The sequence below is a fragment of the Eretmochelys imbricata genome, chromosome 6 (genome assembly GCF_965152235.1).
Source record: "Eretmochelys imbricata isolate rEreImb1 chromosome 6, rEreImb1.hap1, whole genome shotgun sequence".
In the NCBI taxonomy this organism is placed as follows: domain Eukaryota; kingdom Metazoa; phylum Chordata; order Testudines; family Cheloniidae; genus Eretmochelys; species Eretmochelys imbricata.
In genome coordinates, this window is record NC_135577.1 from 130,820,779 (window position 1) to 130,842,800 (window position 22,022).

General features: G+C 43.1%; 2 protein-coding genes across 2 annotated transcripts in view; one reads left to right on the top strand and one right to left on the bottom strand.

Annotated features, from left to right (window-relative positions):
• Nucleotides 1–394: 394 nt before the first annotated feature.
• Nucleotides 395–22,022, bottom strand: part of LOC144266587 (uncharacterized) — a 52,399-nt gene continuing 30,771 nt past the window's right edge. The window contains exons 4-6 of the mRNA XM_077820018.1: nucleotides 5,642–6,445; nucleotides 2,098–2,314; nucleotides 395–590 (exon numbers count right to left, since the gene is read on the bottom strand). Of these exons, the coding sequence (XP_077676144.1) occupies nucleotides 395–590; nucleotides 2,098–2,314; nucleotides 5,642–6,434 (1,206 nt within the window). The 5' untranslated portion in view covers nucleotides 6,435–6,445. The remainder of the gene's footprint in view (nucleotides 591–2,097; nucleotides 2,315–5,641; nucleotides 6,446–22,022) is intronic.
• Nucleotides 12,038–22,022, top strand: part of MIS18BP1 (MIS18 binding protein 1) — a 33,357-nt gene continuing 23,372 nt past the window's right edge. The window contains exons 1-5 of the mRNA XM_077819715.1: nucleotides 12,038–12,704; nucleotides 15,026–15,151; nucleotides 16,570–17,084; nucleotides 18,621–18,697; nucleotides 21,281–21,411. Coding sequence (XP_077675841.1) covers nucleotides 12,038–12,704; nucleotides 15,026–15,151; nucleotides 16,570–17,084; nucleotides 18,621–18,697; nucleotides 21,281–21,411 — 1,516 coding nt within the window. The remainder of the gene's footprint in view (nucleotides 12,705–15,025; nucleotides 15,152–16,569; nucleotides 17,085–18,620; nucleotides 18,698–21,280; nucleotides 21,412–22,022) is intronic.

Genomic DNA, 22,022 nt, shown 5'->3' on the forward strand with positions numbered 1-22,022 from the left:
TCAGTAAAATTTACCAGGCAGAAATGACAACAGAGTAAAAGAAAAATATCATTTGCATGTAGTCAAGCATCATATTAACAGAAGTGTAGAGTTTTATCAATGGCCACTGGAGACTTACTCAGAAATTTTAATATAGAATGCCAGTATTTGTTTACAGTTCTGTCTTAGAGTTACAGGCTCAAAGACGACATTTCTGTTTTTCATATTCATGAGCCACTGGCTGTAGTGAAGAGCTATTCAGTTATGGAGAATGTTGGAGGTTTGTTTCCACTACATCTCTTCCTCACATGGAATTTCAGCAGAACTTTACAGAAACATTCTTGGTTTCCTGATAGCAGTACATTTAGCAATCAAAGGTCTGTAAACAGTGGGGGGTTATAAGAAAGGCAGTGCATTACATGCTCCATAAGCAGTCACATTTAGAAGACACTGAATGCCACTCTACGAGGAGATGTACCCTGCAGTCCGTTGTGATGCGAAAATTCTGGATTGCTTCTTTTGTCAGATTTGTGCTACCAGTAACATCAAGTTCTCGCAAACTCTCCATTTTAGCCAAGCTCAACAAGATATTGTCAGTCAAAACAAAACCACTGGGGATGAAAAACAGATTGCACTTAGGGCTTCAGAGGGAGTTAGAAACAGAGAGATATCTGAAATACAGAGCAAAAGAACACTTTCTATATTGGGGACTTAAAGACCCAGAATCTCCCACTAGTGATGGCAGCGATGTGTGTTCACAGAATCAGAGAGATTAGAGGTGGTCTGGGTGGCCTAACAAGTTTCTTCCACGTCCCTGTCCATGCACAAGCATGCCAGCAGTGAGCATCGCCAGGGACAAAGGATTAATAACATAACTAATTGCAAAGAACTTTTTATCCCAGAGGGCTGCCCTATGCAGTATGAATGGGCAAAGGGAATTATATGTCTTCTCCAGACCATGATCAGGGCTTTTTGGCCAACTCACAGCTATTCAAAGGTCAGATCCTCCCCAGTTGCTGGATGAGCTATCAGGCCCCCCTAACCTTAGGAGAGAGGAAAATCTCTCTGCCTGCCCCGGCTGGAGGAGTAAAAATGACAGCTTACCACGCCTGGACGTCACTATCTGGAGACTAGTGAGTTAGAAAGACTTCCCTGGGGGAAAGAATACTGAGGGACCAGATGTACTATCCTCCAGCCAGAGACTATGGCTCTGCCCTTACTCCAGCTCCTCACTTCCCTGCCAGGTTCTTCAGTTATTGGCTACCCAGAGTCATCGCACAGTTCCAAGTGCTGGCACCATACAACCCTCACAATGTCTTCAAGTCTGGCACCCTCCTATGCTCTTTGGAAGTCAACTAATGAGGTCACTCGCCATCTCATGTGGGGGTCAACATCATCAACTCACCTCCTGCTCAGGTCTCCCTGTATATTCAGAGGATAAGGAAATGAGGGCAAGTTTTCCATGCTCACAATTCTTCAGCACTTGTGAGAGCAGAAACACTTGCTCCTGCTACTGACTACCCAACTACCTATTAGCTTTACTGGCATGGTAAGGGAGATATCTCCCTTGCCCTTCCCTTCCTCTCCTCTGAATACACTAGGCTGAATCTGATGGTCTGGAAGCAAGGGCTTGTTCACATGGTAAATGGAACCAAAATACTGAATGAGGCTACATTTCACATCTGTAATTATTGCAGTTCAAGCCTGTGTATTGATACTCTTATTTCTGAATAACTTGATTTCTTTTTTACTGAATTATTTCAAAATAGGGCATTTATTCACAAACAGACTTGAACTGAAATAGCCAGAGGTGTGAATTACAACAGATTTAGTTATTTCACTTCCATTTACTGGATAAATAACTCCCAGGAGACACAAAACAGGGTAAATAAAGAACACCCATCCCTTTCTTAATCGCTTAGTGCTGCCTCTTTATTTAGCTTTAAAGGGGTGTTAACTATGACCATGTCTACCCACAGACTTGTACCAGTTTATCTAAAAATTGGCTAAAAAACCTCACACTTTTAGTTAGACCAGTGCAGCTTGTAACATCGACAAGTCCTAATGTAGTAAGTTTCTTTCATTCTTCAATATCTGTAGCACATTGTTCAGTCATACCTAAGGCACAGTCTAGTCAGCAGTGGAAAGAGGTGGGGAAATTGTTTCAGAGTCTTTTCATCAAATCCATATGAAAGGGTTAGATCCATTTCTCTTAGCTTCCAGGATTTATCAGACAAACAGCTGAGAGCAGAGTTTGAGAGCTTGGTTCCAATCACACTTAGTTTAACAAGGCTGGAAGGAATGTTATCAACAAACATATCCAAATTGGAGATCCCTTTAAAAGCAGACAGAGAGGACAAAATGGAAAGACATTTATGACTCTTTTCTTGACAATATTTTTCAAAGTAAGTATCAGGGTTTTTTTTTTAAACAGATACCAAAGTTCTATGTTTTTCATCCACTATTCAGCAAGAATGAGACAGTGAAAAAGCATGAAAGGTACAAATAAAACCAATATTTGTGTTACACTAGCACTTAGAGGCCCAACTGAAATCAGAGCTCCATCGTGCTAGGTGCAATACACACACATAGACTATGTCTACACTACCGCGGTAAGTCGACTTATGCTACACAACTCCTGCTACGTGAATAACGTAGCTGGAGTCAACATACCTTAGGTATGTTGCATATTTATGCTTGCATATTTATTCCTGCCTCTGGAAATTTCTACTATATGCATCCAACAAAGTGGGTATTCACTCATGAAAGCTTATGCTCCAATACGTCTGTTAGTCTATAAAGTGCCACAGGACTCTTTGCCGCTTTTACAGATCCAGACTAACACGGCTACTCCTCTGATGCTTGATACCTTAGTTAGATACCTTAGGGTCTACACTGGGGGGGGGGGGGGGAGGGGAGGGGTCAACAGGAGAAACTCTCCCATCGACTTACCTTACTCTTCTCATCAGGGGTAGAATACAGGGGTCGACTGGAGAGCAATCTGCTGTCGATCTGGTGGGTCTTCACTAGACTCACTAAATTGACAGCTGGTAGATCGATCTCAGATCGTGGATCCCTGCTGTAGTGTAGATGTAGCCTTAGTGACACGCTGTCCCTGCCCAAACAGCTTACAAGCTCAGCAGACAAGACAGACAACAGAAGTATCACTATCCCCATTTCAGAGAGGTGGAAGTAAAGCCTGGGGAGAGTAAGTGACTTTCCCAAGGTCACAGAGGAAATCATGGCAGAGCCAGGAGCTGAATTTCCATCTCCCGAGTACCATCTACCTGAGTACCTTAACCCCAAAGTCTCTCTAGGAAGACTACATTTTCAAAACCTGCATTTTCAAGTACTTAGCTTTATAACATAGTATCTTTTGCTCCCCTAATAAAAATAAAAACTTCCAGTCCTGTGACTTCAGACTTGTCTAAACTTAATATGCTACAACCATAGGCACCGACTCTGTGGGTACTCCAGCCTTGGGGCAGAGCGGGGGCGGGGAAGAGGCGGGGTGAAGGTGGGGGCTTGCGAGAAGGGGGCGGGTGGAGGTGGGTCGGGGGCGGAACGAGCACTCCTGGGGCCAAGAGGAAGCCAGCGCCTGTGGCTATAGCAGCACAACTGTGCAGCGGTAACACTTCAGTGTAGACACTAACTATAGTGATAGGAGGGATTCTTCCATCGCTGTAGTTAACCCCTCCCCGAGAATCAGTAGCTAGGTCCATGGAAGAATTCCTAGTCTACACCAGGGTTAGGTCGGCATAGCTACATCTCTCAGGGTACTGATTTTTCACACCCCTACATTTTCAGTATAGGCCAGCCCTTACACAGAGGATTAGGACTTCATAGGGGTTTTCACAGGTGCAGCCGCATCAGTGGCTGGTTCCATGGCTGAAATGGGGACAAATCCCAAGCGTAAATAAGAAGTAGTGGGGATCTGTCAACTGGACTGGGAAGGGAACCCGGAGGGCATTAAGAGCCATAAGGCAGCAGCTTCATTAAATAGTAGATATCTAGACTGATTTTTCAGTCAGGTTTGAATGAACACAGTCAAGCCAAGCAGGTTCTGAATTGGGGAACTGATTTTTTCAGAGACAGTATTAAGATATATCAGCCAACAGAAACATCCATAAAAATAAGCTCTTTGCTGTCTTGCTGGTTACCATTTAACTGAAGATGAAACTACCCAAACCTTCCTAAGCCTGCACAGAACAAAACCAAAAAACACTGCAATCTTAAAAACAACTTACATAGAAGATTTAATTCTGTCAAGTTTGGTAGGTTCTTCAGCACCTGTCCAAAAACATCCACTGAGTGTAACAAAAAGTCCTTGATGTAACAAACAGTCAGAGTGTGTATGGTGGAGAGCTGATCCAGGAAACGCTCTGAAAGAAGGTTATAACCAGTTTGCCTCAAGGCCAGAGTGTGAAGCTGAAGTTTTGGAACAGGAGGCGACTCTAAACATAGTGGATTGATTGAAAAGGTGGGGGGAAATACTTATTTGACATCCCAGAGATATTTGTTTTCCAATATTAAAGCACAAGGTTGTGTACAAGTCTTTACATTAGGTTCATACTTATGGTAGCACATAGTGAATATAACAGGAAAGACGGGGGGGGAAATCCCCCCACACACCCACACTTTGGTTAATAATTTGGCTTAACTGCAACCTAATTTCAAACAGGAAGGTATCTGACAATGAGTTATCTAGAAAGTTTGAACAACAAACTAACCAATTGTTGGTTAGTAGAAGGGCTCTGAAAAAAGGTCAGATATGCAAATTTCATAAAGGGTCCATTTAAAAATTTTAAGATTCCTAAACTAAGGAACAAATTCCGCTGACGATCCCCAAAGAACTTTCTCTGTGCTCTCCGATTATGTGCTGTAAAGTGAAGATACACAGGGATTTTAATATAAAACAAAGAGGTTGAATCTCTGCTCTAGTGTAAAACTGAAGTATATTATAAAAATGCTACAATACTTAAATGTGTGTGCCAAGATTTTAAAAAATGACTAGTGATTTGGGAGAGACAACGTGGGTGAGGAAATTTTTTGGGGAGGTCACTTTAATGGTGCCTGATTTTGAGGGCAAGTGCTCAGCTCTTTCTGAAAATCAGAACTCATTAAAGGTGTCTCCATTTGGACATCTGAAAACAGACACACTTAAAATCAAGTCACTTTTGAAAGTCTTGGCCAAGAACTATATCCTCCTTTTAGGCCAGGATTATATTCTACAGCCTAATCATGGGTCCCCATATCCTATTTTTAGAGCCTGGGATTCTCAAGGGAGTCCAGCATCCAAAAGCTATCAAAATTCAGGGGAGAGGGACACCAAAATCCCTTTTAAAAATCCCAGCCATAATCATAAATTTGAAAAAGCTATTTATATATTCAGTTTAAAATACTCCACAAGCTTTAGGAAACATATTTACAACATATCAAAACAGTAATGCAATGAAAATCTGAACCTAGTCCACTAAAGCAAGGGGATACAGTTAAGAATAAATCTTCACTACCAACACACTCTAATATACTCAGCATGTAATCCTTTGAGCAACAATGGACACTTAGGCCCCAATCCTGCCAGCTCTTATGCACATACTTAACGTTCTACCTTGAGTAGTCCTATTGATTTCTCATGGTAGCAAAGTTAAACACATGCATCAGAGCTGGTAGGACTGGTGCCATAATTCTGAATATAGTGTATATAAATATAGCCTATAGAAACAACGCTCACCTTCTGATGAATAAGGGATGGGAAGTCTATCTGGCAAACTGAGGCATAACAAAAAATGCTCCTTATTCAGGATATAAGAAAGTGACAGTTCTCTGAGTTTTGGTAAATGGAATAAAACATACTCTAGTGCTTTCTCAGGAAGAGCCTTTTGCACAGTATGCAATGAGAGCAGATGTAGGTTTTGTAAGCAAGCAATTCTGATCAATTCACTGCTACTTAAGAAGGTTATGCAGCACAACAACAAGTGGGTAAGATGTTGAAAGTGCACAATTTCCCTGATTACACTTCTCTCAGATAACCCAGAGCACATTTTCAAGTGAAGTTTCTGTAGATCTGTGAGCAGCTGTAAACCTTGCAGGATTTCCTTGCTCCAGAGGGAATCCACAGTTACATCTAGCAGACCAGGCATGAACCTCAGCAGCTTTTGCCATTGCTTAAGCCCGATTTTTTTCACTTCTACAGAAGTGATCTTTCTTTTCCGAAGCACGTCCCAGAACTCGGCGTTGAAAGCGCTTATGCGTCGGAGAACAATGGTACTCTTTTGCCACACAACAGGCTGATCAACCAGGTCCTTGAAGAGACTGCATGTGGCACGGACCTTGGATTTTTCCGCAGGAGGAAGGTACCTGATTATCTCAGTCAGCATTTCTTGCGGTAACTGCAGCAAGTGAGTGGCTCTCATTATCCCTGTATTACTGGCTGGCATACTTTTCTCCTGCATTTTTCCACTCTCTTAAAAAAAAAAAAAAAAGACAACAATTAGTTACATAGCCAAGAAAAGTATTATGTAAATGTAAACCCTGTGGCCCAAAGCCTACAAGAGAAAGGAGTTGACTGAATGCGGTAGCATGACTGCCACCTACATTTATACCACATATTAACATGTACCATGAAGTACATAAATGTGTGCATGAACTACAGTGTGTTTTGTAGAGATACTGTAAATAATACCATACCTGTCTTACAATAAAAGAATGTTAAGGTTGCAAGGTCAGGTACAGGAAAGTTAGAAAGTGGCAGAATTAAGGTTGTCTGTGCATGATACAGTAGGGCATTGAATACGGTGTTAAAAATTCAAGCTGTCACTTGAAGTATAAGGGTTTTCTGATCTTGCTTGCAGGCTTGGGGGCTCTGTACGGAAGCACGTGATCTGGATTTTCAGCAGTCAGTCTGTAAAGAGTCAGCCTAGAGCAAAGTGGGTTAAGTTGTGTTTCTCTCCCTTGGGGAGCAACCTGCTTTGCCTCTCTCTGATTTTGATTCTTGTGTGTTAGTGTTCTGGAATCTAAGAAATAACAGTGTGTTACATTGCCACTTTCCAGAGAGAGCATTTTATCCAACTTTGCTGTTTGTATGTTACGAACATAACCGATAGTCTTTAATTACATGATTGCACAGAATTTTTTCCACAGAACCTCTGCATCATTCACCATGCATGATGGAAAGTGTTCACAGGCCTTATTTATTGCACACCATCCAAACCCAGAATTATTAATTTCAGGTTGTCTTCTGTGCACTCACTGTACTATCTGAGCCTAAAAATATTAATGATTTTATCTTCGCAACTCTCCATTTTACAAATGAACAAAGGCACAGGCCCAGATATTTAAAGGTATTTAGGCATTGCTCTGCTCTGTGTTGCAATGGTCAACTGATTTAGGAGTGTGTGTCTCATTTTAAAATGTGAGCGAGGAGTTTAAGTACCTAGGTCACTTTTGAAAATGACACTTAAGCCTTGCAATGCTGAACAGAGCAACACTTAAATACCTTTAAAAATCTGGGCCAAAGTGACTTGCTCAAGGCCGCAAAGTGAATCAGCAGCAGAGTCGGGAGTAGAACTAGTCCCACAATCAACCAGTCCTGTGCTTATTCCTCCAGACAGCATTGTCCTCTTATAGCTAAACAGCCATAGCTGAAGTTGTAGGTGCTCAGCATGTCTGGAAGTCAGGTCCCAAGTCAGGTGCTCAGAAAATGATGAACACACAGTTAGTGGCGAACTGTGAAAGTTCTGGTTTCAGTAATGTGCCTTGCATCACACAAACTCGGTCTCTGACGCAAGGATATAACAGAGTTCTTCCAGGTAGCATTCAACTGCCTGAACCACAAGATCATATTTTCTCTTCCTGTAGCCCTCTGCTTCAGTCATGGCAAACCTTCCAAATTCTGAAAACAAGCCAAAAGTACTACAGCCAACAGCCTTATTCACAGCCAAGATTCATTCAACTGCAACAAATAAAATACAGACCCTGCCAAGGAAGAAATGGGAAGACAAAAAACAGGCGAGAGATTAGACACGTAATATGTCTAATTAATTTGCAGCATGAATCAAAGAGAAAATTAAAGATTTAAGTGGATTTAATGGCATTTCTGGAGTTTTAAAGCCAAAGTATGGGTTATTAAATAATTATAAATTTGACTTCTTCCCCAAAGGCAAAAGAAGGACCAGATTTATTCAGACATCTAAATGTACCTGAAATGAGATCTCAGAAATTCAAAGAGTAAAAGAGTATTGCAGGGCATGATAAAAATTAGTACTGATTCTGAAGCAACAGCATGCACTTTTTATAAAAACGGAGCAAAGAAATGTGGTAATGCCAATAAACTATAAAGTGGTAAACTAGATAGATATGTAGAAAAGACAAATCTAATTACACCACTGCCAAGAAAAGAGTCCAAAAGGGAGAGTAACAATTAATGACTGATTTCCAAGGTTCTTCATAGTTGCTATAAATCTCTGTAGGAATCAGAATGCAAATCTTCAAGAAATGGATTATTATTTTTTTAATTTCAAAGAATAATCTATTCTGGTTGAATGAGGTGCACCGAGTTTCTCTTAATATTAAAAGGCTCCCGCAGCCTAGCCTAAGCCCTCCTCATTGTACCTTATTTCAAGTGCACAAGGAACTGGTATTCTTCACTGATATTACAGATAATCTAGCGCAGAAGGGATAAAATGGGCAATGATACATTAAGTCTTACGTTTCCCGAGGCAAAACAGTACGTAAAATGCTGGAATGCTAGAAGATAGCAATAACCACTACTATAGGATGGAGCCACTCATCAACGGCACCACACATGTACCTTTGTACATTAAACACAGCCAATACACTTTATTGCTATTGCCCCGCTATAGCGCCAAGATCTGTTATCATTATACCTAGGCCAAAATTACAATCTAAACAACCAGACACAAAATATAAAAGTACCCCTAACCTTGCAGCTCCTGTTTTGATGTTTTACCAACTTCCTCTGGTGTTCTCTCTCTGTCTCTAATTCTCTCTCTCTTTTAATTTTACCAGCTAATGTTGGGTTTCTTTTCAATTACCTTACCAGATGATCCCAATTTAAGTGATTGACACATGGTTAGCAGCACAGGTAGGTGAAACCCGTAACATAATGCAAAGTTATTGGCTTGCTGAAGAAAACAGTGCCTTGGACTGGTGAGCACTTCTCTTTCAGTTTTTCACAGCTAATCCTCTCTCCTCCACCACTTGAACATATAACATGTTGACTCGCATCCCCCTTACGCACACAATATCCTCTCATCACTCACACAGGTTGCTCCCCTGCAGATACCTCTCTCTTCTGGGATTGGAGTTTCTCTCTACAGACTAGAGGAGGAGAGGGAAAGCAGCAGAGATAGTTAGGAAATCCACAATGGATGGTCTTAGCAAATAATAGGGTCCAGACAGCCACTCCTGCCTAGATGCCTTGAGCTTGTAAAGGAGGTTTTTCATCAAACTGGATGTTTTCCCTGAAAAACTCAACAAGCTGTCACCAGCTTCCTCCCTGAAGAGGCCAAGCTTGAACTTTGATCGCCAGTAATTGTGTATTTCCCTTTTCCTTGATTTAGATTTTATATATGTGCACTGTGCATAACTAGCATAATTATCCAATCAGTTACATTGTTGAATAGTTACATGGCCTTTTGCCTGCAACTCTGAATTTTAAAGCTCAACCAGTAGAGCCAATCTAAATCCATGAGGTCTGGTCTATTAGATGCCTTTGCTATCTCCTGATTTCACTCCCTTTTTATTTTCTTATCTCAGTGAGCCAGCACATCTGGATACAAGTTTTGTTAGTGTCACCATTCACTTGTCTTTTTCCTCTTTTCTTTTGTAACATGGTGGTAGAACTCACTATCTGGCATATTACCCCAGGCACTAACGGCACCTACAAACATACGATTTTCCACTGAATGCATCCGATGAAGTGAGCTGTGGCTCATGAAAGCTTATGCTCAAACAAATGTGTTAGTCTCTGAGGTGCCACAAGTCCTCCTGTTCTTTTTACAAACCTACTGAAGTCACTGGTAGGAAAAGGGCCACCTCGTCACCGGATGGATATAAAATCGTATGCCCAAGTACCAACGAGATAAATAACCCACTCAGAGGGGAAGGGTTTCTGAAATTGAAGGAGACCTTTGCCTTTCTCCACAAAACGCAAATCAAACTAAGCACGAGCATTTCTTTGAGGCGGCTTAGGAAATGTGAGGCACAAAGCAGAGGTGCCCCTCCTGTTAATAAACAGCACTCGGATCATGCAGACACCTGCGCAGGAGTAACCTGACCCACGCGAGCGAAGCTGCTCCGTTGTACACAGCGTCTGAGGGGAGCCAGCGCGCTTTCCCCAGCCCGACAGCAGGCAGCGAAAGCAGAAGCCCGTTCCGGGCCGCGGCGCGAGCGGGTGACCCCCTCAGGCCGGTTTCAGGCGTAGGGGCCGAAGGGCGGCGCAGGGCCCATGTCTGCACCCCGGGGGCTTCTCACACCCAGGCGACGAGCGGGCTTGCGCCAAGCTGCCCCCTCAGCTCCCCGAGGGGGGAAAGCAAGAGAGGAGGCCGGCTGGGGCGTGGGGCCCGGCATCTTCCAGCCCCGCCCCACTTCTGCGGGGGTGGGACCTGCTGAGGAACCCCTCACGCCCCCCCCACCCGCCCGGGCGCGCCCCCAACACCGGGCAGCAGGCCGCGCTCCCTTTTGTTTGTAAATAACAAAGGGGGGGGAGGGTCCCAGCCCCCCAGCATGGGGATCCCGCGCCGCTACGGCACGAGGCGGCGAAGGTAACAGCGCCCGCAGACCGACAGAGCCCAGCGAGCCTCTCCCCGCCCACCCCGGCTGGTTCCCGCCCGCCCGCTCGCGGGCCGCGCCTGACGTCACTGCGAGCGAACCACGCCTCGCGGGCCGGCGGGCGCCTCTGCCCGCTCCTACCACGGCCGCAGTCCCGCCTCCGCCGACGTCACTCCCCTCCCTGCCAATCAGCGTGCGAGGCGGCGGGACTCAAAACTTGTAACGGCCGCGCGCGCGCCGCGCAGGGGAGAGAACAGCGGCGGCGGGCGGCGAGAGCGAGGCGGCGGGGTGAGTGTGGCTGGCCGGGCCGGGCCCTGCCGCGGGCGGGCGGGCGCGCGCTTGGGGGAGGGGTGGCGGTGTGACGGGGCAGAGCGCGGACCCAGCCTCTCGGGGGCCCGGGCCGGGCTCGGCGCGTCTCGGACGCCTGAGGGGAGCGGCGCGGCCGGGAGCCCCGATGAGGCGGGGCTGTCAGGCTCGGCGTGGCCGGCCCAGGGCGAGACCCGCGCTGGTCCCGGGCTAGGGGGGAGGGACAAGGTGGGTGACCGCTTGTACCGGGAGCTGGTGGGAGGCACCAGCTGTCAGCAGCACCGGCTGTTCCCTCCCGGGCGTTGTGTCTCCCGTGGCCTGTGCTCGGCGCTGCACACGAGCTCTGTCTCGCCCATGAAACCCCCGCTCTCGTGGTACAGCTGCCCCGGATAGGGACTGTGGCTAACAGGGCTCTGGGGATGGGGAACTCCTAAGCCCAAAGCTGATCTTTCCCCATCGTTTTCCTGACGCCTGGAAGAGACTGGAGCCTTGTAGTTTTAGAAAACAGCCGAGGGACTTGATCCCGTTCCCCTTGAAGTCACTTGTGAAGTCTCCTATTTACGTCAGGGGTCTAGAATTCTGCTCCTTGAGACATTCTTAACCGAGTAAACCGAGCAATCCATGAAAATACAGTTGCTTAAGTGTGGCATGTTTGTGTGTCACTTTTCTGAAACTAAATAATTGGCTGTGAAACAAGCAGGCTGCCCGTCTGTATGTAGCACTTCAACTTGATTGATGTACATCAGAAGTTTACTTTAAAATGTGGCACTAACAGTGAAAACGTAAAGACCAACTTTTTTAACCACGTTTCTCTTTTTAGCTGAAATTTGAAGAAATAAAGTCGACAATCCATGGAATTCTTGTTCCTCCTTCCGTTATTTAAAAAACTATACCTGAACATGCACATTTTAATGACTTTGCAGTAGGAGCACAACACGTTGTTGTCAACTTTGGCAAGATGATTGCTACACCTTTAAAAAATACAAGGATTTCAAAATCTCACATTTCTTCTAGCAGACGAGGAGATATGCCTTTGCAGGCAATCTTACTGAGTAACATACCGTCAGGTACTATTACTCCTTTAAAAGATTTGGTGAAATTTCAAGATGGTGGTCTGACTACTTCTGCAACAAAAGAAGCTGTGCTCCCTTCAGTTTTACGTGACTTCAAGGAAAACCATGCAAGAGGGGCAGGAACTTCCAAGAAAAGGGAAGGTATTTTTCAGTCCACATTAATAACGGGTGGCACATATGTTAAAGAATTTCTTGACCTCAGTGAAATAAGGCCAGATTCTGACACTGTAGCAGTACAAGTTGCATCTTGCCAGCAGCAACAGATCTTGCCACTAAAAGACAAAAATTTACTGAAACGCAAAGCTTGTGATCCTTTAACTCATGAATCTCCAGCAAAAATCTTCCAAAGAATGAAAGCCAAGGCATCCCATGAAAAACAGCATCAAATGCCATCCACGGGAACATTGTTAGGGACAAATTACAACAGTGATTTGATCCTGACTCCTGCTACAAAACTTGTCTATCAGGGAACACAGGATAAAAAATCCAGTGATGAAGAAAACCAGCAAAAAGCTGGCAAGGTACCTGATAGACAGATCCAGCCAGGGAAAGGTTTGTTGCATTATATTTCCAAGATGCCTGGTTATATTACATCTCCAGTAAAACGCAAGGATGATGGTGGTATCTGTCTGATCTGTATCACTGTAATACAGTGATTGTGTGTCTGAATGGAGGGATGGATCAAGCTTCAGGGAGCAACCAGTACACATAGTCATGGATTTCTATTCCATCAGGTGTGCTATGCTTTTGTAGGGTTTTAGAACTGGGAGTAGGCTGCTGTGGAGGGTACTTCACATTGCCACACTGTCCCTGTGCTGTGATGTCTTAGGGGGAGTGACATGGTCTGTAGTATCTTAATGTCTTATGAACAATATAAGACCACTGTTGTCATACAGTGTTCTAGTAGTTTTGAGCCTTTTTATGACTGTATTCAGGCTGTGTACAGGCTACAGCTTAACTCGGTATAAGTGGCATCACGCAGGGGTGTGAATAAGTCACCCCTCTGAGTGATGTAAGCTACACCGACCTAAGTGCTCTTGGTGAGAGAGCTTCTCCCATGGATGTTGCTACCATTGCTTGCTGGGGCTGGAGTAATTAAGTCGATGGGAGAGCTGTAGCCTCAGCAGGAAAAAGCATAGAAAACTTAACTGACTGAATTTCCCTGTACAGAAGTTTCCCATTTGTACACAGTGACAAAGGAGTAAGAGGAACTGGCTGGCTCCCTTAAGTGTTCATTTGCAGATATCTTAATGTGTTTTTTTTTGTTTTGTTTTTTTTAAAGGTGTGGAATTTTTTGATACTAAAGTTGTCAAGGTTCCTCCCCCACTCTGAACTCTAGGGTACAGATGTGGGGACCTGCATGAAAAACCTCCTAAGCTTATCTTTACCAGCTTAGGTCAAAACTTCCCCAAGGTACAAAATATTCCACCCATCGTCCTTGGATTGACCGCTACCACCACCAAACTAATACTGGTTACTGGGGAAGAGCTGTTTGGACGCGTCTTTCCCCCCAAAATACTTCCCAAAACCTTGCACCCCACTTCCTGGACAAAGTTTGGTAAAAAGCCTCACCAATTTGACTAGGTGACTACAGACCCAGACCCTTGGATCTTAAGAACAATGAACAATCCTCCCAACACTTGCACCCCCCCTTTCCTGGGAAATGTTGGATAAAAAGCCTCACCAATTTGCATAGGTGACCACAGACCCAAACCCTTGGATCTGAGAACAATGAAAAAGCATTCAGTTTTCTTACAAGAAGACTTTTAATAAAAATAGAAGTAAATAGAAATAAAGAAATCCCCCCTGTAAAATCAGGATGGTAGATATCTTACAGGGTAATTAGATTCAAAAACATAGAGAACCCCTCTAGGCAAAACCTTAAGTTACAAAAAAGATACACAGACAGAAATAGTTATTCTATTCAGCACAGTTCTTTTCTCAGCCATTTAAAGAAATCATAATCTAACACATACCTAGCTAGATTACTTACTAAAAGTTCTAAGACTCCATTCCTGATCTATCCCCGGCAGAAACCAGCATAAGACAGACACACAGACCCCCTGTTTTCTCCCTCCTCCCAGCTTTTGAAAGTATCTTGTCTCCTCATTGGTCATTTTGGTCAGGTGCCAGCGAGGTTACCTTTAGCTTCTTAACCCTTTACAGGTGAGAGGAGCTTTCCCCTGGCCAGGAGGGATTTCAAAGGGGTTTACCCTTCCCTTTATATTTATGACAAAAGTAATAACAGTTTTGGTTGTTAGCTGGAATCTTCTGTTCCATTGTGGGGTAGTAATAGCACTACTTATTAGGGGTGAAGCCTGATCCCACTGAAGTCAATAGCAAAGCTCCCATGGATATCAGTGGGGCAGGATTTCAGGTCTTAGAGGTTTTTAAGAGCTGAACTGCTCATGTAGAGAAGAGATCTAAGACAAAAGGGGGAAAAGACGGGAGGTAAAAACAAGAAAAGAGAAAAACTGAATCTCATTAGACTGTGCCTGTTTCTAGCCATAGATAAGAAGCACTGCCGTTTCCTATTCCAAAAGACAACTCTGATATTGGCAAATAGAGGGAATATAAGGAGTGAGCCAAATCAGGTCTGTTGTGAAGTGGGACATGACCTTTATTTTTTCAAAAAAATAAACTTTTTAATGGAACAGTGTCCCACTTGGAACAAATGGCTAATATAAATCCTGTTTTTTGTTTGTTGTTTAAAGTTTGAAATACAAGAAATAAGAGAATTATGTATTTTTTTCATTGGAGAAGTTAATGTTCTATGAAATGTATATTTAGTCTAGTAATTTTTAAATGAATACTAACGATTTCTGTTATACTGTTGTTCGCTTCCTGAATTTAAGAGAACATTTTTCTTTTAGCACTGCATTGCCCCAAGATAGCGCGAAACAAAAATGTGGATACCCTCGCTGTGGACACTCTGGTTTCAGAATCTCCTCAAAAGTTCTTCTTGCGCATGAAACAGAAAGTGCAGAAGCAGCAAAAAGGTACTTTTCTTGGCAGTGCTGGTAGTGGTTCTTAAAACAATGACTGGTTTCTTATGTTTCTGTTTGTTTAGATACACTACACCCTGGCCATAACGATCCCATTGGGATCAAAGTCATTTGTTCATTTTAGCGAAAGAGTCCCGCGGGAGCGGGGAGGGAAGGTGGTTGACTGCGATAGCTACAGGGGCTGAAGGAGGGGGCAGCCATGGAACTCGAGGTGGGATCCAAGGACTGGGTTCATTATAGCCGAAGGTTCGTTATTATCAAGGGCATTATAGCGAGGGTGTGCTGTAGTTAGAGTACAGTATCTCCTCTTCCCTTCCCCATCATTGCCTCACCACTCGGGGTTGAAGCTGAAGACAAGCAACTTAACTTTGTGGGGCCCCAGGCAATTGCTCTGCTCGGTATCCCCTAATGTTGTCCCTGATTTTTAATCTACTGGCTATGCAGAAAAACAGGCAGGCCGTGGAATTTTTTTGGCATGGATGGGAGGGAGGGTGTATCATTTTCTTTATCAAAAGAAAAAGGCTGAGAACCCCTGCACTGGACGTTTGTCTAGATTTGTACCAGTCCTTCATTTTGAGATGGGTGGGGGTGTAGGGTGTATCATTTATCTTGTCTCTTTTATAAAATGACTGCTCATGACATCTGATTCCAATTGTGGAGCTTGGTATTATCTTCTTGGTATTATCTTCTCCCTACTATATAAACTTCTCCCTACTAGCAGTACTATGTAAATTTCCATCTGTTTTGTCTCTCCAAATTCTGCCTCTGTGTGGACAAACGGATGAGGTAATATCTCTTATAGGACCAACTTCTGTTGGTGTGAGAGACAAGTTTTTGAGCCACACAGAGCTCTTCTTCAGGTCTTTGTGGGCAGACAAAAGTTCTTGGAGCCTCTCTATACTTCTGCATACAAATTTAAGACTTCTGTGTTCGTCACTTTATCACTACCAGCTTAGGAGCAGTTTGGTAAGGACAGCAGGTGAGGAAGGTTGAAGTGGACTTTAGCAGCAGAAGTCTTACTTGCAGCTCATGCAGCTGAGTTGCTGGTCTTGGGGTATGTGGAAATTATTGTGCCAGCTGATTGGGGGTGGAGGGGAAGCTATAGTTTCTACTCAAGATTTTTTAAAAAGAAAAGGAGTACCTGTGGCACCTTAGAGACTAACAAATTCTTTGAGCATAAGCTTTCGTGAGCTCACGAAAGCTTATGCTCAAAGAATTTGTTAGTCTCTAAGGTGCCACAGGTACTCCTTTTCTTTTTGCAAATACAGACTAACATGGCTGCTACTCTGAAACCTGTCACGATTCATTGTAATAGAATCGGATTTCTGGTTTTATGAATGCAGGTTTACTTTTTTTTGGAATAACATGAGTTACTTTGCCTGAATTTATTTTTGTTTTTTTTAATTGGGTAGATCCTGCATTGTCAAACCAAATCAAGCAAAGCATTTCTTCAACAATCGTGAACAAGCCGTTAATCAAATCTGATTTTGCCAAACAAGTCAGTAACTTTAATGGAGAATGTACGGTTAACAATACCAGCAACAGTCAGGATGATGTTTTTCTTGTGGAGCCAATTGATGCTGATGATGAAATGTCTCAAAATACCATGATTGATACTGTGAACGCAAACTCCGACCCTTCTAAAACTGGGGTTCAGTTAGCAGAAAGGTATGGCAGTGGAGAAACAATATATGCCAGTCCTCATCGAGAAGGAAGACTATTACAAGAGAGCACCTGGAAAACAGCTCAAAGAGTAGAGAAGAAATCAGAGACTGACCCTCAGAGACCCACACAGTGCTTCTGTAGTATTATGTTTTCTTCTCCAAAGGTCCACATACCAAGAAAACAAAAACCAAAAGAAGGAGATTGTACGGCCCCCTCAGGCTCATCTCACATAGATAAAAATGATGGCAATAAAAATAAACAGGTGGGAAAGTTTGTTCCTTTGTGGAAGGATTTTGTATTGAAAAATACCTTCAGATTTGCTACAGGTAGTGGTATTTGTTTAGTTTTTTGTCATATATAGCAATATAGAAGTATAAATATGTATCTATACTGTGGAATTCATAAGCTTCATATGTGTCCTTTGGAAAACTTGCAGGCTGTCAGTCTAACTATATGATCAGAGATTGGGCCTCATGTGATCCTGTTTTGGTTGATCAAACCTGTTTAAGCTTAAAAATGGTGATAGAAAGAAACAGAAATAACACTTTTTACACTTTTTTTTAACAAAACTCTCAACCAAACATTGGTATTTATTCCCAGCTTTCTTTATTTTAATATCTATTAATATTAAACAGAACATTCTAAGTGGATGGAGACAAAAACTTTGAAAGAGAGAGATGGGGGATAGACATTACAGGCAAGGGATCTGGGACAGACACCACTACACTTTTTTTTTTTTAAACTGCTTTTGCAGCCAAAGGAATCAAGTCCTGTGTGGGACTCTTAGCCCAGAGGTCTGCATTAGTGCATCAGATTTTATGATTATGGTCAAAGTCTAACATTTTAAAAGGCAAAACCCCCTAAATCCATTACATCAGGCAGGAAAAGAAATAATAAAGAAAAGGTGTATAGTTAGTTCATTTAAGTGTTAGAGGAATTTTTAATAAATACAATTTTCATAATGGAATGATATAGTTCATAAAACTCTCCAGATCTTGTGTGCACACGCGTGTTTGTATAATGTTCAATATAAAATTACAAGGCCAGTTTCCAAAAGCAATAAGGCACTTGAAGGTCTGTCTTTAGTAGGCTGTCAGGTCCATTGTCTGCACCTGAGGCATGCACTGAGAGTTTACTGATACTCCGTGTGCTGTGCGTTTTGACTATAATATAATCAGTAAATACAACTGGAAGCACTTTAACTCTTCCATGTGTCAACTATTGGATTTCTCCCAACAATAAGGGATTACAGGTGCGGGGGAAGAGTTGGTGTTGGAACCTTTAAGAGTTTCCAGATTTTAATTGCCTAGAAGTTTTGGAATCTAACTCCCCTAACTTTTTTAAATATTTGGGTTTTTTAACTTTCATTTTTAAATTACTGTCAAACATGTGCATATTTTTCAGTTGCTTAATATTTTGAGGCATCTGTTTTCAACTTTACCTGGAAATAGCAAATTCCACCCGCACTGAAAATAGCAAATTAATGTAAAAAGAAAAGGAGTACTTGTGGCATCTTAGAGACTAACAAACTTATTTAAGCATAAGCTTTCGTGAGCTACAGCTCACTTCATCGGATGCATTCAGTGGAATTAATGTATTGGTCACTTTTTCATCTCCTGAGTATTCAGTTTGTTGATCTACTGTTAACATATGTAGATTCTTGGTTTTAAACAAACATTATAAAGCTTTTGTTTTCTTAAAAGTTACTGGTTAAAGGATAGTTAGTTTGCTTTTTATTTTAATGGCTGTATAATTGGCATATTAAGTGTACCTATAATGCTGTTTTTCTTTATCTTAGTCAAAAATCTGTCTAAGTGAGTGGAGGATTAAGGTTATCAACAACAATACTGCTGTGTGTGTAGAAGGAAAACGGAGGTAAGTGATTTTTTTTCCTTCATCAAAGTTGCACATTTCTGTGGCATAAAACATAGTTTTTTTTTATTCTCATTTCTGTATCTCAACTTCACAAATATGCACCATCCTGGCATCTCCACTTAGGACTATTGAGTGGATCTGGAAAGAATCACGTGCACCAAAGACTAGTCTGCCTCAGTTTAACCATTACATAGGGCTACCACTGCTGCTGACCATGCCCCCCCCCCCCACCAACTTCTGCCTCCCTCCACTTACCAGAGAGAGTTTGGGGGATGGACCTAGTGCTGTTAAGTCTAAAAGAGCCACGTGCACAGCTGGTGAGAAGATAGCGTAGAGCTTCATTCAGCAAATACCAAGTACACTCTGCTGTGTTGAGGGAAGGGAGCACTTCAGCTAAGTAACTTAAAGATTTCAAGGACTAGCTGTCCAGTCTATCATAGAATTGTAGGACTGGAAGGGCCCTCAGAAGGTCAGGTCCAGTCCCCTGCACTCAAGACAGGACTAAGTATTATCTAGACCAGGGGTGTGCAAACTTTTTGGCCTGAAGGCCACATCTGGATTTGGAAATTGTATGGTGGGCCATGAATGCTCATGAAATTGGGGGTTGGGATGGGGTGAGGGCTCTGGCTGGGGGTGCTGGCTCTGGGGTGGGGTTTGGGATGAGGGGTTGGGAGTGCAGGAGGGTGCTTCGGACTGGGACTGAGGGGTTTGGTGGGTTGGAGCGGAATCAGGGCTGCGGCAGGGGGTTGGAGCACAGGATGGGGGTGCAGGCTCCGGGCAGCGCTTACCTCAAGCAGCTCCCGGAAGCAGCAGCATGTCCCCGCTTCAGCTCCTACATGGAGGCCCTGTCCGCAGGCATCACCCAGCAGGTCCCATTGGCCACAGTTCCTGGCCAGTGGGAGTTGCAGGGGCAGTGTGCAGAGCCTCCTGACTACCCCTACGCATAGGAGCTGGAGGGGGGACATGCTGCTGCTTCTGGAAGCCGTGCGGAGTGTGGCAAGCCCCTGACGCTACTCCCTGGCAGGAGCTTGAGGGCTGGATTAAAACATGTGGAGGGCTGGAAGCTCCCCCCCCCGCCCCCCCCGGGCCGTAGTTTGCCCACCTCTGATCTCTACCTTCCCTGACAGGTGTTTGGAGATTTTTTTAAGAGCACATTAGACAGTGATGGAGATTCCAGAACCTCCCTAGGCAATTTATTCCAGTGCTTAACTACCCTGACAGTTAGGAAGATTTTCCTAATGTCCAACCTAAACCTCCCTTGCTGCAATTTAAGCCCATTGCTTCTTGTCCTATCCTCAGAGGTTAAGGAGAACAATTTTCTGCCTCCTCCTTGTAACAACTTATTATGTACTTGAAAACTGTTATGTCCCCTCTATCTTCTCTTCTCCATCCTAAACAAACCCAATTTTTTTTCCAACCTTCCCTCATAGGTCATGTTTTTCAGACCTTTAGTCATTTTTGTTGCTCTTCTCTGGACTTTCTCCAATTTGTCCACATCTTTCCTGAAATGTAGGGCTCTGAACTGCAATGCTCCAGTTGAGGCCATATCAGCGCGGAGTAGAGCAGAAGAATTACTACTTGCATCTTGCTTACAATACTCCTGCTAATACAGCCCAGAATGATGTTTGCGTTTTTTGCAACAGCGTTACACTGTTGACTCATTTAGCTTGTGATCCACTGTGACCTCAAGATCCTTTTCCACAGTACTCCTTCCTAGGCAGTCATTTCCCATTTTGTATAGGTACAACTGATTGTTCTTTCCTAAGTGGAGTACTTCGCATTTGTCCTTATTGAATTTCATCCTATTTACTTCAGACCATTTCTCCAGTTTCTTCAGATCATTTTGAATTTTAATCCTATCCTCCAAAGCACTTGCAACCCCTCCCAGCTTGGTATGGTCTGCAAACTTTATAAGTGTATTCTCTATGCCATTATCAAAATCACTGATAAAGATATTGAGCAGAACTGGACTTGATATGCCCTTCCAGCTTACTGTGCATCAATATCTTGATTCAGGTGTGACTATGAAAACAATAACCAGCAGCCCTCTCCTGTGCCCTTAATACCTACAACCTGTCCAGGATCTGGTTCTATGTGTGACAGTTTATGTTCCTTATCTTTTATTCTGTCTTACATAACTGTGGATGTCTTCATTACCCATACCTGGTAAACACCTAATCCATTTTTTACTCCAGTTAACTGTGCTCTTGTATTCCGTGATATCAATATTAAATTTCTTCCACTGCACTCCCAATTCACTTAACTTTGTTAGATCCCTCTGGAGTTCCTCAGTCTTTCAGAATCTTGACTCTGCTAAATAAGGGCCTGAATCCAGTACCCATTCAAGTCAATGGAAAGGCTTCTGTTGACTTCAGTGGGAGTTGGATTGGGCCATAATTTTGTATTACTGCAGATCTTGATGCTTCTCTGTTCATTCCCTTTTCCAGATCATTAATGAAAATATTTAAACACCAGTCTGATACAGAATCTTGGTATTCTCATTGTTGGAACTTGAAACTGCAGTGTTAATAATTTTCCCTAAAGAAAATGAAAAACTTATTTCTATTTATTCTGTCTCTTCAGAGATATGAAAGAACTGTACTGGCATAGTAATGCAATTGTGGAACGCATGGCATCGAATCAAGTTAAAACAATATCTGGCCGTATCTACTTGTTACAAGGAAATATAAACTCTGTTTCTATGAGAAAAGAAGGTAAGGAATCTCATTTGAAATTTCAGCATGTGCAGGAGGATAAGAAATGTGGGCAGTGGCAGGCTTGGGTGAGGAGTGAATTCTGAAGTTAGACACCTCATTGAGAGTGTCCTGCCAAAAGCCCCTTCTTCTTCGTATATCAAGATGGCAGTATGGCTTGGGGAGAAACGTAGCCTGTTAGGTAACCTGGACCTAAGCCATTTACGGCTTTAAAGGTCTATGCCAGCACTTTGAATTCCACTCAGAAGCCCACAGCTGCAGTGTGTTTCAGTAGAATAAAGTTCTACTTAATAAGCAAGTTGCTGTACTAGCTTCAGCTTCTCAGAATGTTCTTGAGGCCCCAAGCAGAGAATATTACAGAGGAGACAAAGGCTCAGATAAGCATGAAAAGGTCCAAATCCTTTATTAAAAAAAAATAAAATAAAATTCCCTCACTGAGTACAGATGAGGAAAAATGCACTCCTTGATCTACAGTTTCTTTCTGAGAATCTAATAGCAGCCATGGCCTAATAAACCCCCTGAATTGTAAACCTGATTCACAAATAGTGGCCACACACTTTCAATTAGTGGAGCATACACCACTTTATCTAATGCTACTCCTTCCCAACGGT